Source organism: Ornithodoros turicata, chromosome 8 (assembly GCF_037126465.1).
Source record: "Ornithodoros turicata isolate Travis chromosome 8, ASM3712646v1, whole genome shotgun sequence".
NCBI lineage: Eukaryota > Metazoa > Arthropoda > Arachnida > Ixodida > Argasidae > Ornithodoros > Ornithodoros turicata.
In genome coordinates this window covers 36,778,279-36,792,927 of record NC_088208.1, presented here as the reverse complement: position 1 = coordinate 36,792,927, position 14,649 = coordinate 36,778,279, and the positions used below count along the sequence as shown (strand labels likewise).

At 46.0% G+C, this 14,649-nt stretch overlaps 1 protein-coding gene across 2 annotated transcripts in view; it reads left to right on the top strand.

The window, feature by feature from the left end:
- The window catches only part of LOC135367186 (dual oxidase maturation factor 2-like), a 59,781-nt gene that overhangs the window by 39,606 nt on the left and 5,526 nt on the right, over positions 1 to 14,649 (top strand). The window contains exons 2-5 of one of the 2 annotated variants that reach the window (XM_064600336.1): positions 3,541 to 3,598; positions 10,437 to 10,571; positions 11,139 to 11,201; positions 14,459 to 14,612. In XM_064600336.1, the coding sequence (XP_064456406.1) occupies positions 3,541 to 3,598; positions 10,437 to 10,571; positions 11,139 to 11,201; positions 14,459 to 14,612 (410 nt within the window). Of the gene's footprint in view, positions 1 to 3,540; positions 3,599 to 10,436; positions 10,572 to 11,138; positions 11,202 to 14,443; positions 14,613 to 14,649 lie in introns of both variants that reach the window. The other variant, XM_064600335.1, reaches the window with a different exon arrangement.

The following is a 14,649-nucleotide window of genomic DNA, read 5'->3' as shown; positions in this document are numbered from 1 at the left end:
GGGTAGGTGGAAGACCTTGAACAGACTCGTGAAACTAAAGAACATTGATAACGCTCATACCGGCCACCCCCTTGCACTCGACTTTCAGTACATTGTGCTGCTTGGGTCGAATCTGGGCTATTTCAGCTATCAGACACACGAGATAATCGGTTGATACTTGATGACTAGTTCCTAGTGAACTTGAAGGCTTGTAAGTTCACTTCCCATGTCTCGTTCTACCATCTGCTTATCTACGTATTCTAACAAACAGCTACAAAAGGTAGAGTGTGAACCATACTAGTCCAGCTTTAATGCTTGGGAATGTTGCATTGTACAAATATGTTGAGTGCCTATCACGGACCCTGTAGAATTTTTATCGTTACCCAACACAATGCATCGTATTCCAAGTGATGACGGATTGCTTATGATACGTGGCGTCTCCACAACAATCGACATGTTAGGAACAATCTTAACAGCGTGATTGAGAAGTTTTAGGAGTGGCATTCCCGCAACGAGATGCCACTTGCCTTGACCTCTTACATAGACGTAATGGCCGATGCACTATGATCCTCAGAAGGACCACGTACGGTATAATCAGGATGCTATCTGTGTAGCTGTACGCTACAATGCTAGTCAGTGCTGATAAGGCATATTTTAACCTACAAATTGGGACAATGCCGCGCATTATGTTTACGTACATTATAACATGCAGAACGCCATACAGGGTTTACCGTAAGACTGACTCGTTTAGCTACCGAACCAGTAGTTCAAGACACAAGCGCTGTAACGAAGTTTGGAGTTATTGACCCTCCTGAAGATGATGATGGGATATGGATTGGATTTTCAGTACTTCTTGTATATCGTCGCTCAAGCTTCCTGACACAATCGCATATCAGCAATACATTCTCAAAGAGGGATGTGGCCCTACTTGAATGCCTACCGCATGAGGTAAACAATGGGACATGAAGATGCGTCGGAATGGCATCGTCGAAATTGTCGATTGGAAATGACGTATTAGGCGGGTTGTCAGTCAATATCCATTCCTATATAAAGGTCCTCATCAGACCTTTATCAGTGGACGGCGACTTGTACCAATGAGTGATCAGTACAAGTGGATCCCTAACAAGGATCTTTATCATTGTAGAAAGTGATAGGTAATAACATCAGCTTCTCAATCTGTGCGTTAACAAAGAAAAAAAAGTTTCCCCTTTGTCTTCATTTCTCTTTTCCTTTTCTATTTCCTGCTATTTTGTTTTCTTTCTAACTCCTTCAAATGGAAGAATATTAGTTGCCCCATCATACATCCTTGTGAAGAACGCTGCACGCGCTTCGAAATTCTCCTTCGGCATCTTGTAACTCGGCCTATCTTCGTGCCTCTCCATCATTGTGTTTCAGAGATTTCCAAGTAGTATCAACTATTCAATGAGGACTTCCTCAGAGAGAGAGAGAGAGAGAAAATCAAGAGACCGTAACAACAACAACAACAGGCCCTTGATCCTCTTTCACGACGTCCGAAAGTATATTTTCGGAAGTCAACGACCGACCTTGCGCAACAGCCGTCCTCCTGGTGAAGCAATTGTTGCGAAATTTAACCACATTCCCTTTCAACGGAGCCTCCATTATGTGTGTTCTCTGGCCACTTATGCCACGTGAAGAGTAAAATACACACTGCGGTAAGAGCCGCTTCCGTAGGGCATGTACGCAACGCGGATGCCCGCTATGTTTCGCAAGCCTTACGTGTCTTCCTGAGACAAGTGAACTGCCTAATACATATCAGAGCACGGACTTTATTTCGCTTCGTTGAAGGTGGGCAGCGGAAGATCTCCTGTGGACGGTTCTACAAGAAGAGTTTTTGTGTTGGCCACGCGTTTTATTGTGCTTTTTATTAGCCTCACTGAATATAGTCATGCCATCAACCCTAGCGTATGGCTAAGGTTCCGGGGTATTAAAACGAAAAATTCCGTGATATATACGCCAGTAAAATTTTTCGCTATTCGAATTTCGCTGAAAAGCTCCCGATTTTGCGAAAATAATAAAATGAGTCGAACTCAGAACACGCACAAATACGTAACATAGGGTGATGATGCAATGGTGGTTCACTGCCCCATTGCTTTTCAGATGTCTGACGTGCGATGCTGCCTATAACTTTTGGCAGGATGCATGCATGTTGTTCTTGTTGTTGTCGTTGTTATGCAAGTACATGTTCAGATCGTGCAAAATATCCGTCAAGTTGTGTACTTGAAGCAGTCCCCGTTTTGCGAACGCTGGGCCTTATTGTCGTTCTTTTGAATGGTTGCAATATAGTTTCGCGTCTGCACTTCGTAGTTTCTGTTACATACCTCTACGCGTAGCTTAAGTACGAGTGGAACGAATACTTCTTCCATAATTTCAAACCAACTAATGAGGCACGGACTGTAGGACCCTGCATTTGCTGATTAAATGTTATTTCCGATTATTCGTGAACTTACAAAATTATACGCTTCTGGAGAGCAGTTAGTACGTGTAGATATTAACTTGTAAAGCTGCAGGCGCCTAACACCAATCACTTAGTGCGTATACGGCCATCATACTCGCAGCAAGGAACACGCATAGCATATCATGCACCTGTCATTGAAGGTAATCAAACATCCTGCCCACTTATATCTTCGCACGGCAAGGACGCTTCATTCTGCTTCTCGCCCTTATTCGAGTGTTCCTTGCACAATCCCTCTCTCGGATAGTGCCAGGACTAAGAGTTTACACATACTATTGGGAAGGATATACCTTTAAAAAAAATGGGGGCTTCCTGGGTTGCACCTGGCGTTTGCAACGAGGCGTTCTTTTACGATGGATGCGGAAGAATACGTTTAGGTGTACCTCTGACCTTCCGCTTCTAAATATAAAACACTCGTGCCAGCGCACAGCAGAAAAGAGTGACACTCGAAGAGACTCGGTCCTTGTTAGCATTTCCGGGCTCGTCAGTTGACTCTGAACGTCCCATCAGTCATTTCGTCAGCGACAGTCAGGAAGACAGCATTGCTGTCGCATAGGCCACCCGTGGATAAGCAACGTCGAGTCATTGGGGGTATTTGCGTAATCGCACTCATCTACTTTTTATTGATATTTTTTGCCGCATTTTGAAACGTTCAACAGCTTTCAGGAGTCAAACTGCGTGTCGCGGTGAATCCGTGCGTTTCCGAGGCAACCGCCACTGTTTCTGTGAGATAGCTGCTTAGATCGAAAAGCCGCTTATATCGAACTTTCCCCAGTCCCGTAGACTTCGTTGAAACAAGGCTTCTCTTCGTAACACTAAGGGGCGCATTAGCGACTGGTGTACGGACCTAGGTGGTCTGCAGTTAGTTTTGTGCCCTGGTTCCGAGGTCGTGGCTTCGAGCTGCTTACGATGAGTCGACCACACAGCGGGATCCTAACGCCTTGGGAGCTGATAAGGTGATATAGGAAGCGTCGTCTTTAAACAACAAGAAAACGCACCAATACATTTGAGACCATATTTGACAATGCGTGATGTAGTAACCGATACTGCGAATTTTCTACCTAACGTTTCTGTTTTCTTCTTTTCAGAGGTTATCAACCTTCATCAGCGTCACAATTAGCCTACTAGTAGGAGCAGTCATACTGAGTAAGTACCTTCTTTTATCTCCCTTCATTTCAACAAAAGCTCACTTTGACGGGCTGGTGGGTCTCAGGGGACTTTTACAGTCTCAGGTGTAAAGCATATGTATAACAGCAGTTCTGGCGTCAACAGTTGTGTCCTTCTTGAAGCACCCACCGTCATACGTGCAGTGCAGCGAAACAGCTACAGATTCACGCGCGTTTAACTTTACAATGCGTGCAATGACGTGTCGCTATGCATGTAAGAGATGTTGCACGTAGTGTGCGCGCGCAAATTCGGCACGTGCTGCGTGGGAAGATTGGCACGGCGCGCACGCCTGCCGAGGTCATATGTACACTGCACCGCGCGTGCTATTTTTGTTCCCTCCATAACACGATAGCCATTGCACCCCTACTCCACCCAAGATTACTTCAGTGCGTTATCTGTTCTCAAATGCACGGAATGATAAACGCCCTAGTCCATTGGATACCTTTGCAACAGTCCCCGACTCGCTGGGAGTGTTGCCTCTGCGCAACCTACTGCCCTTGCCAGACTTCTGTGTAGCAACAAAACATTGAAGCTCCAAGCCCACGCCCATGCGTAAGATTCATCACTTTCGAATCTCGGAAGCATAATACATTCACGCCCAAATGAAGCTGTAGACAGAGATAGAACGCCTAGATATACTGGACGCTCTAAGCGTCTCCCTGTGTATGGGGCCTCGGGCGCCTAGCAACTGTTCTTCGACATGAGCTTCCGCATCGAGGGCGTTCGCCCACCCTGTCATACAGCAGTGAAGTTTGGCATCGTAAGCCTAATTATAGTTCCCAATCAAGGTCTTTTGTCATTGAAACCGTAAGCCTACCCTCGAGCCCTCATGTACGCCCTTTACTGCGGCCCTGAAACGGTTCCCTTGTCTTCGAGCGGACGGAGGAAGCCAAGCCAGTGGGCGTGCAATGTCAACTGGCAGACCACACTTCGGCCTTCAGGAAATTCCAGACTCCTCGTCTCTTGCGGACATATTTTGCCTCTGGGCGATTTTGTTTTATATGTGCGATTGCAGGACACAGTAGGCGATGCCCCTCAGATGAAGCAATGCAGGAAGCCCTGCTCTGACGAACACAGGTCTGATTATGATGATAATGATAATGGCGGCATGTTTATTTAGACGTATTCACGCAGTGAATTCAGTGAAAAGTGAATTAGGGCGGCATCACTTGTCCTGATGATGAAAGACCATAGGAATATTCCACAACACTGATGGCCATCCATCTGTGCGGAGCCAGAACTACGGGGACGATAGTGTTTGACATTATGCATGTATGAGATACCGACTGAACCGGAAAGTACTTCTAAATATTTTGTGTAACACCTAGATATTTGGTATGCGTGAAATTTAACTCGTAAATGTGAAGAACGTTGCATGAATGACGTGGTGTCACGGTCCTCTCACCTCCTTTATTACAGCTGTGGACCAATTAACTTTCTTATTCACTAAGGCATTGACGTTATCACTATTGTAGACAGTACGCCACCACGAATAATTCCTGAACGTACCATTCCCGCAACCTCAGCGCCCCTCCGTGAGTTCAACTCGCAGAAGAAAGAGCTATAGGTACTACAGAAAGCGCTTCCCTGCTTCCGTAGCCCTGCCTGTATACTTGTCTCCTTGGGGTCAGGCGGGTCAAATCTGAAAGCACAAAGTGATAGATTGGAAGGCACTCTCAAGTACGAAGGTGTATACTTCACGAGTGTTTTGTGACGTTTCTGGACGTGTTTGCTTCCTGTTGGCCAATCATGTACGTGACAATAATAGCCACTTCTCTCTCTTGTTCGTTCGGAAGAGCTGTCAGTCACCTGATTTGACCCTTCCGCCGTCTAGTATGGCCCCATCAGAAGAAACAGAGAGAGAAGAATTATTTAGGTCATCTCAAGTCAGAACATCGCCATAATCCTTCGTCAGTCCAGGGAGTTCTGTGCAGTAATGCTACGGGCAATAGTTTATTGTTATTAGCTATCAACCTTCAATAATAATTGCAATAGGGGCATATATGATTGCATAGAGTCTGGTAGACCTTGCGCGTCTAGTGAAATCTTTCGTAACCTCGGGAGACGTCTGACGTTGAAAAAAACTAAGCCAGCCAGCAGCTATGTCGCAGTCTAACTGTGACTAATAATGTACGAGAGTATGTCATTCTTCGTTTCTGTACATTCCACAGAGGACAGAATTACCGTCTGCAAGAAGACACTTAGAGCTTACCCACGGACCTTACGTCAACGTGACCATATACGTAAATTTCAGTGCTTGTACCGTAGGCGAGCTGACGGGTACAGCACCCATTCGATCGTGGTAGCATCGATATCGCGCTGCAGACTGGGACGTAGTGGGTTCTATCCCTACCGCACGCTGTGCTGCCAGAGGTCTCCCTCGTTTTCCTTTTTTTTTCCAACACACTTTCAGCGGATGTCGGCACATTCCTCCTGAAATCGGCCCAACTGACCCCTCCTGTCCCTCACTCGATTTTGCTGTCCCCTGTTCTCGCACGCTGCATAGGTTAGAAGCATATTTTAAAACTGCGTCGACCGGTTCGCTTCTTTGAGACCCCGGACGAACATAACGGAAACTTACTTTCCAGAAATAAAACGTAACCATTACTTTCTTTCCGGTCGTGATGCCTTTACCGACGCGTCTGTTTACGCGTCTGTCACGCCATGTACCTTCTCCTCTTGCGTCTGCTGTGCACGTCTGTCTCCTGTCACACGCTATCCTACCCGCGATCATCTCTCAAGCAAGCTGCTAACGAGGTTAAGGTCTGTGCCGGGAAAAAAGACGCACGCTACGCTTGGCGCTCAACCGTGAAGAAGTACACACGCTTTCCCCGGAAGTGCTTTCTTTGATAAAGTCATTGTCGTTTCGTTTTTGGGCATGGCTCGGGGAGCTGTTATATTCACTCTGCTGGCGTCAAGTCGTGGCAAAGCGCGTTAAAGTTACCGCAGGGCACCTGAGACGTGATCTGATAAAAATGAGTTCATTCAATACCGGCAGGCTCTTATAGAACCCGAACGTCACAATTGTCGTACTAATCGCGCTCATAGCTTTATAGAAAATCAAAATTGAAAGTTCTTCTTTTAACTGGATGTTTGCTGGAGCTATGTGGTGACTTCATATGTCGCCTGCAGCTCCATTTCCTGTAGGTGGTATAGGTGATATCCACAGAAAAGTCTTTAGCATGTGTCACTCTTGAGTGAATGACACGTAACGCTTTTGCTTTGGGTCTCATGTTTTTGAGTTCAGGTTTAGAAGCGGTCTGCGATGCCGCTTTCTTTAAGATGCCGCTTTCTCAGCACTGCCGAAGCAGATATAATTTCGCATTGCCCGTGAAATGCAGCGGTGAAACTACATCGCATGCTCATAACACTTGTTTTGCTCATAGTGGTTACTGGTTGCTCATAACACTGGTTTTACTCATACTGGTTACTGATTGCTCATAACACTAGTTTTACGCATACTGGTTACTCATACTGGTTACTAATTGCTCGTAACACTGGTTTTACCGAGGCGGCGTTCACTATGAGTCTATAACGACATCTACGGAGCGCCGCGTGGAAATCGGTGAAAACCAAAACCACAAAAAAAATGCTGTATACATACATGAGCGCCGCTGTTGCCCACTACAATAAGAGTTATTTCACACCAGGCGCCACGTCAACCGATCGCCGTTTTGGCAACAAGTAAATTAAAAATTAATTTAATCGAATAAATTTAAAATTTAATTTATATTGTCGCTCTAAATTTGAAAAAAAGTACAGCGACATATCACGTGTATGCTACATTACCAGCTATTAGTAAGTAGCAATATCTTTCATGACACCAAACATGTAAGCTGCTTACTCGTTGCTTCACCATTCCTTTAAATAGATGCGAGGGTACACACGATGCGTGTGGGTCATGTGAGACATCGTCGATCACGTCGCAAAGGTACGCGACATGTATCTCATATCAAACCTTACAGTGGAGTGTGGAGTGGAGACAGCATCCGTACTCGTGACAAATAAAATTTAAAAAAATATTTAAGGCGGACATTGTCCGGTTCATTTTGAACGAACTGTTGCATTCAAACTCACCCTTGTCAGAGCAGCATGTGGCGCAGAACTATAGCCATAGATCACAAGCAACGGGAAGTTTGACAGACAAGCCTATAGGCTATATGCCTCCGTAACGCAGGCTAACCGTTACCTCCGCTTTTCTTTTTCTTTGCCAATGAACATATGCCTCCCCACCCCACAGGCTATTAAATGTGACAGCCGTTGTTCCGAGTGGTGTCGCTTCATAGAGCCTATGGTAAGCAGTGGTTGAGCCGTAGTTGAGAAACTACCTAGAGGAGAAGCTGGCGAGGCCTATACAACTACCACAAGATTGGGGCAGGGACTTGGAACGTCATGTGACAAGAAATGTCACCAAATGGCGACCTCTCAGCTCCTGAGAGTCCGTGTTTTGATTTTTAAAAAAAACATACATTAATAGTGACGGAAGAGAGCCCTGTGTTAAGGGCTCCTTTTCAGCGTAAAATAGCGAACGAAGCTCCGCAGGCCTTTGCAGAGTCACGCAAACTGAAAATATATCTGCGCTGAAAGCACCACAAAAGCAAGGACTTCTGCGATATAAAGTATAAAAAGCACCGCCATTTCCACTTTATCATTTCTTCCTCGTTCACGGTCGTCCTTCGGTGATACAGGAAGAAATAGCCGTCTCTAACGGAGACTGAAGAAGGCAAGGAAAAGTGAAGGTCGTCGGAAGATGATTAAACATCTATTATACAGCGTCCATTAAAATAACAACAGCTGCAACATTGCAACAAGGGGCGCCGGGTGCGTTCAGAAGAGGATGCCTTAATCACTGAGGAAGCATGCAGCCAAGAACATATTGGTGCTCTGGCACTATGATCAAAGCTGCGTGAGAATGTGACAGGTTGCCAGATCTCCTTCAGGCACAACAACGGCTGCGACTTTCGGAAAAAGGACGAGGAAAAGGTATACGCAGTAGCTTGCCAGGGATCTAACTTCACTATTTTACTATTAAAATTACGCCTCCTGTGAAAGTAGGTGCGGACCAAGGAATAAAACTGAGATAGTAGGGTACTTCACATCTGATTGTTCTATAGTCATGGCCAGCACTTCGAACCTCAAAGCGCAGAAACATCTTCTACTCTTTCTCCTGTGTTTATGTCTTGTGTGTTTTTAAGCACACTGGTTCAATGAGCTCGCATGTGTTTGGTTGTTGTGCTTGATCAACGGAGGTACATGGAGTGAGGAAGCATATTTCCCGAGTCACTCATGCGAAAAATGATTCTCATCTGTACCCTACGAGGAATAGATGACAAGTAACAAGTGCAAGAACTTTCAGTGCGTGTTAGGTACCAGAGTACAACGAAAGTTTGAGCACATAGAGGTAGTAGGCACGTGCCCTTCCTAAAGGGATAGCTCACTCCCTAAGCTAATTGAGCGAAATGTATGTGGCGTGAGCTTTCGACTCCTCTTGTAAGACGTTTCTTTCAAAATCGATGTATTTCCAGAGTTATCTGTATTCTGCCGTGAGAGCTTGCTTGTAGCACAGGCAGATCCTCAAGAAGGAGAAAACCAGACACGAGCCTCTTATCCTCTCACGTGACGTTGCATGACGTTCACTCTGGGATGGTCACGTGGGAGCGAAGATGGCAGCGAACAGGAGGCCGCACGGCCGCTGCCTGGCCTCGCCCGGGTATTTCAAATCGCGTGGATTCCAGGGCTCTGCGATGCTGATACTAAATTACACCGCACAACCTCACGCAAGGTAGCGCGGAGCCTTGGTAAAGCATAAAATGCACTATCATTTTCAACAAAAATATACCATCTGATTCGTTAAGAGTGAAATATTCCGCTAAGGGAAACCCTCCATATTGCAGCATTGGGACATGTTGCGTGCAGAACTGTCTATGCACTCAAAACTTTAACATGGAGGTACCCATGCCGTTATGCTATTAGTGCAAAAATGTGCCTATCTGCCCTTAACATCCCATCTTCCAATGTATGAAAGTACCCATTTGACAGCGTGAAGTACATTCATAGTCTCAGTACCCGAAGGTATTCACGTGGTTCTCTGCAGACGAGCTTTTCACCGTGTGATACTGAATATGAGATTTCTACGTAATTCTTTCGTAACGTTTTTTTCTTGCGCAACCCTGCGAAATATACTGCATCTACCCTGTCTTTCTTTGGGTGGCGAACCTGAAGTTATTCGTGCGGGAAATAACGATGAAACAAATTAGCGAGGCATGTAAATTTTTCAAAGAAAACGCTAGTCATTATGCAGCCTCGCTTTCGTGCAGATCCCTCGAGTTCCGCCTGAATAGTCTTCAAGAACCATTAACGTAGTACTACGTTTATCCTTTCTTCACACATCGTGACTACGGAACGAAAAGTCTTTCGCAGAACTTTCGCTGTTCATCCGAAGCGAACTGTTTCCGGTCTTCTGCTTTGAAAGTCGCTGAAGCCAAGCACAGACGCAGACACAAGTCGTAAAGAGGAATGAGCACCAGAAAACGTACATTCGAAGCACTGCGTGTACAATCGGTTAATAGTTAAATGTTCATGTTGACGATATGTTATTACTTTAATAACCGGAAATCTTATCAAAACTAATGTTAATCTTGCGAAGCAATCGCAGAGATGAATTGTTATTCCATGACAGCTGGAGACACGCTGGTTATGTACGGTAATGCGTTTCGAGAAACTACTTCTGTTTGAGTCTGAAATATTATAGGTTTTAACGTTCCGTTATCTTTGAATGTAATACAACCAACTCAATCAACATATCATTATTTTTCAGTCGCCATCCATGGCAACGACTGGCACGTGGCCTCAGCTCGAGTCTCTAGTCCGTACCGCGCCTTCTCTACAGATCGGATCTCAGCACAAGTCGGGGTCCACATTGGGCTCAACAGCGTCAATATTACACTGCGGGGTGAGTATGACTGTCATGAGCATATACACGCATAAGAACGATGACAAAGCACATCAGATGAGCTTGAAATGACCTAACGTAGCGACCAGGGATGCGCTGTCACGTGACATCTCACGCGAGAAGCTACCGGTGTTGGCGTTGGCGAAAAAAAGAAATAGAGAAGGCTACCGGAATCCAAAGCTTCTTACTAAATTTGACCTATAGCACAACGTGCTCGCCTTGCACACATCTGAAGCCACTACTCTCAAGTGAGACATGTCGAGTATTCCTGAGTATGTCAGCCTCGGAAGACAGGTGCCTTGACATGACCTTCCTCCTTGTAAAGTTGTATGCTCATTGGTCTCTGGAACTGTCTAGCGTCATGCTGGAATGCCGTCGAAGAAGGCACCACAAAAGCGGTAGCATACCCCACCGAATGCTGAATCGTTTGCCAGGAAATTGATTGTTATTTCTGAGCAACACTTCATCTCATCGTCTCCTTCTAACAGTGTACTAGTCCCTGCGCCTAAGATAGCGTGCATTTTCCACGGAACCGCACTCTAACTGTCTCTTCCTTGCCGTTCACAGCCACACCAACACAGAGCCACAGCGAGGAGATCAACTTCAACGAACGGTTCATGTGGTTTGGACGTAAGTATAACTTGTTCGTGACAATCTCTTTACGGCGACGTTCCGGTGACCGCCTTTCGTTCAGCGAGGACATTGGGCTGACATTTGGCATGTCGAACAAGGTCGGCACGATGTCGGCCCCGGAATGCGTAAGAACCGCTTTTGTTTTGCTTTTTTTCACGTCCGCACGCGCAGATTGGTTCCGCTCCTTTTGCTCAGCAGGCCATGAAGCAGCTTTCACGTCTTTCCATTCCGCTGTGTAAAGTGGGGAAGCAATGCGAAAGTGAAAGCACTTAAGCTGCGGCAGATAAATTATTCTATCACAGGGTTCCAGAGTGATTGTAAACTCTCGGCGGTTGACTCGGTAGGAAGGAAGTGTTTGTCCTGCAGGCATTGACGTCACTGCAGGTAATTGCATTGTACAGGGACGGATAAGCAGGCCAGAGTCTCGGGAGAGGAGCAGAGAAGGCCACTGCATTGAACGGAATCTGTCGGATTAGCTCGTCGCGAATGCAGGGCATGAGCTCATCTTTTTTTTAATAGGTGGTACCAGATGGTACTAGGTACTAGACGTAAGCGATGTGGAACATCAGAATTGATTTCCACTGCATAGGAAGCAATGGAAAGTACTCTATAGCACTAGCAGGAGAAGCAGTTTTACCTTTAGTAAGTGTTTTTGATTCGGTGATTTAATTAAAGGATGTCTTTAAAAAAAAGCCCACTAAGACCTGCATCCCAATGTTCGCCTGGTACGGGGCCTCACCGTTTTTTAGGGTCAGAGAAGTAATATTTTTGCAACGCGATGTGGTCCCATGCTCTAGTCTTCAATAGAAGACTACTATTCCTGGTCTCAGGCCTCCCTTCAGGGAAGAGGTCAGGCCCAGGTCTCCCTTCCAATTTATTAAAGCGGCAATATAGGCTTCTTGGTGCTTTTCCATGCTTGAAGGTTTCAGGACCTAGTAAAACACGGACACAGAATAGACAGACAAAGGAGGCTCCAACTAAACTTTTACGAGGCACAGCTACCTTGTTAAATACACAAAAAGGATTAACGCAGGACACGCACATTAATGATAGTATGGGTATGTAATTTTTGTCGCTTATACCCAACGTGATTACGCTGGCCACAGGGCACTACAGGCGCCTACCAGATCAGGTAGGTTGCTAGGTACGTGATGGGAGGTAGTACTACAAATACTACTATTTTATCGTACTAGACACGTAGGTAGGGATGTACTTGTTGATGACGGATACAGACGATATAGGAAGCCAGTCCTTGTGGCAGGAATTCCACGTCGATGCCGATACAACTCAGAACGTATTGCGCATGCAGACTGTTAGTTTAACGTGTCTAGTGTTGTGAAATAGCCTCCTCTTAACACAGATACCTTGCCAGCAAAATGTTCCGCTTGGCACGGCACTTGTCCTGCGTTAGGTTTATGGTTGCAACCAGCATACCAAGCACGCGATGTTCGTTAGCACTTTCTCTCACTGAATATTCATGGCAGAACGTTCCTTGTACTGCATACGCGCTCACGGGGCCACTCAAGGGCATATATTTTACTGTGCCTGCTTGTTTGTAAACACCGCACATTTACCAGAGTCTTGCATCCTTTCACGCATCAACGCGTTCATACCGCCGTGCTGTTGTATGAAAACCGCATCGTGCTTCCCGGCTGTCCCGCGGAAGGGGCAACACACGCGAAAGCAGCGAGTGTCAGTTACACGGAATTCTTAATTGCGTCACCGCACTGTGACATGTTTAATGCGTGCTGCTTTCCGAAAAAGTACCTTAAAGTGGGACTCCGCAACAAAATCACCACAACGATTGTGACATAGCAGTAACCCTTGGGGTGTCAGGAACATACATACGAAATATCGCGTTCCCAGAGTGCGCAGATTTCATTCGGACGAATTATTACGTAGTAAACGCTTCGCCTCTGTGAAGTAAGAGGGCGCTGAAAGCGACATTGCCGACGTCATCCTGCACGGAAGCATGCAAGCTTCGTAGCAGACGACAATGCCGGGTGACGTCACAGTATCTGCCTCCGGGCGAACCGCTGTGCGCTTTGCATGTTGGTTTCGGTTTTGTATTGTCATCATTTACGAATTACTCGCACAAGATGAATGCGAATGTTGTATTCAGCATCAATGGAGCGGTCCGTGTTCGGTATGATGCTCACCTGATTTTTTTCGAATTCTTCCGAAGTCTTCCTTTAAGCCCAATTCTGTAATCTGTACAGTGCGGGTTCCTCGACGTTGCTTCGAAATTTTATTTCACTAACGTGCAGTGCTGGACAAAAGTTTAAGGAACTTGTTCCGCCGCATTCCTTCCTCAGAGCTAGTGACACGGTAGCAGCGAAAGGGAGCGTACGGACATGTGCCTAGGTAAGGCAGTCACATGTTTGGAAGTCCGTACGGTATCATACGCTGCTAGCGTGTCACTCGTGAGGAAGGAATGCGCCGGAGCGTGTTCAGTAAACTTTTGTCCAGCACTGTACAAACACTAATAACTGGCAGCATTTACTAAATAGTCGTTTACATGTACGTGACATGGTATGAGAAAGCTTATGTTTCAAATAGTAGTTTCATTTTTCTATTCCGACCTTCATAGTGGCAACCTACCGTGTTGAAACTGTCCATACGTACAATTGCATGTATGATCTCTGTGCCTATTGCTGTATTTAAACAAGTCCGTCCGAAAAGTCTCGAATTCGACAATTCACCTCAAAGCTGGAAGCGTGACCAATAGACGATTTTAAAAATATGAGCGCGACGCAAAGTAGTATGGAAACTTTGAGGGACACTACTTTGTCGTCTGCTTCGGTTGTGATTTACCCCGGCTGACGATGCTGCTGCGCACACCGGGAGTGTTGTTCTTCTTCCTCTACCTCCGCGTATGGCCGTCTCGTTGATGCATCAAGGCGCTCTAAGTTCCCATGAGCACTTGCGTGCCACAGGTGGCGCTTACTTTTCGAAAGAGGTCTATTCAACTCTCTACCGCATGCAAGATAACGGTACTGTTCTGCTGTGCTGTCGGCATGCCAGTCCACAATTCTGCGCACATCCCACGAAAACACATCAGCAAAGTTTCTTTTCTCCTCTTTTTCTTTCTTTTGTGAAGAAATTCATTACATAGTAGTAGTTAGCAGCCCTTGCTTACTTGACGCGCGCCAACCCATCGACTTTACGATTGCCAAAAATCTGTGCCCTTGTGTACTTACGTTTTGTGTTAGCCAAGCCTGCAGCTGAAGCAGTGTCAGGCTCCGCTGTTTCAGCGACACAAATCAAGGAGGACTACAGAGCAGCCTTGGTGAAAGGGTTGCCTTTCCCTATCCTCACCATCGCCGAGTATCTCAGTCAAGACTTGGAAGGCTTCTGCTGGGGTCGGAGGTACCGAGTAGCTGGATACTACTCTTTCTTACTGCTCTGGTAAGTTGGTCAGCGTATTCAACATGAAGATCATTGC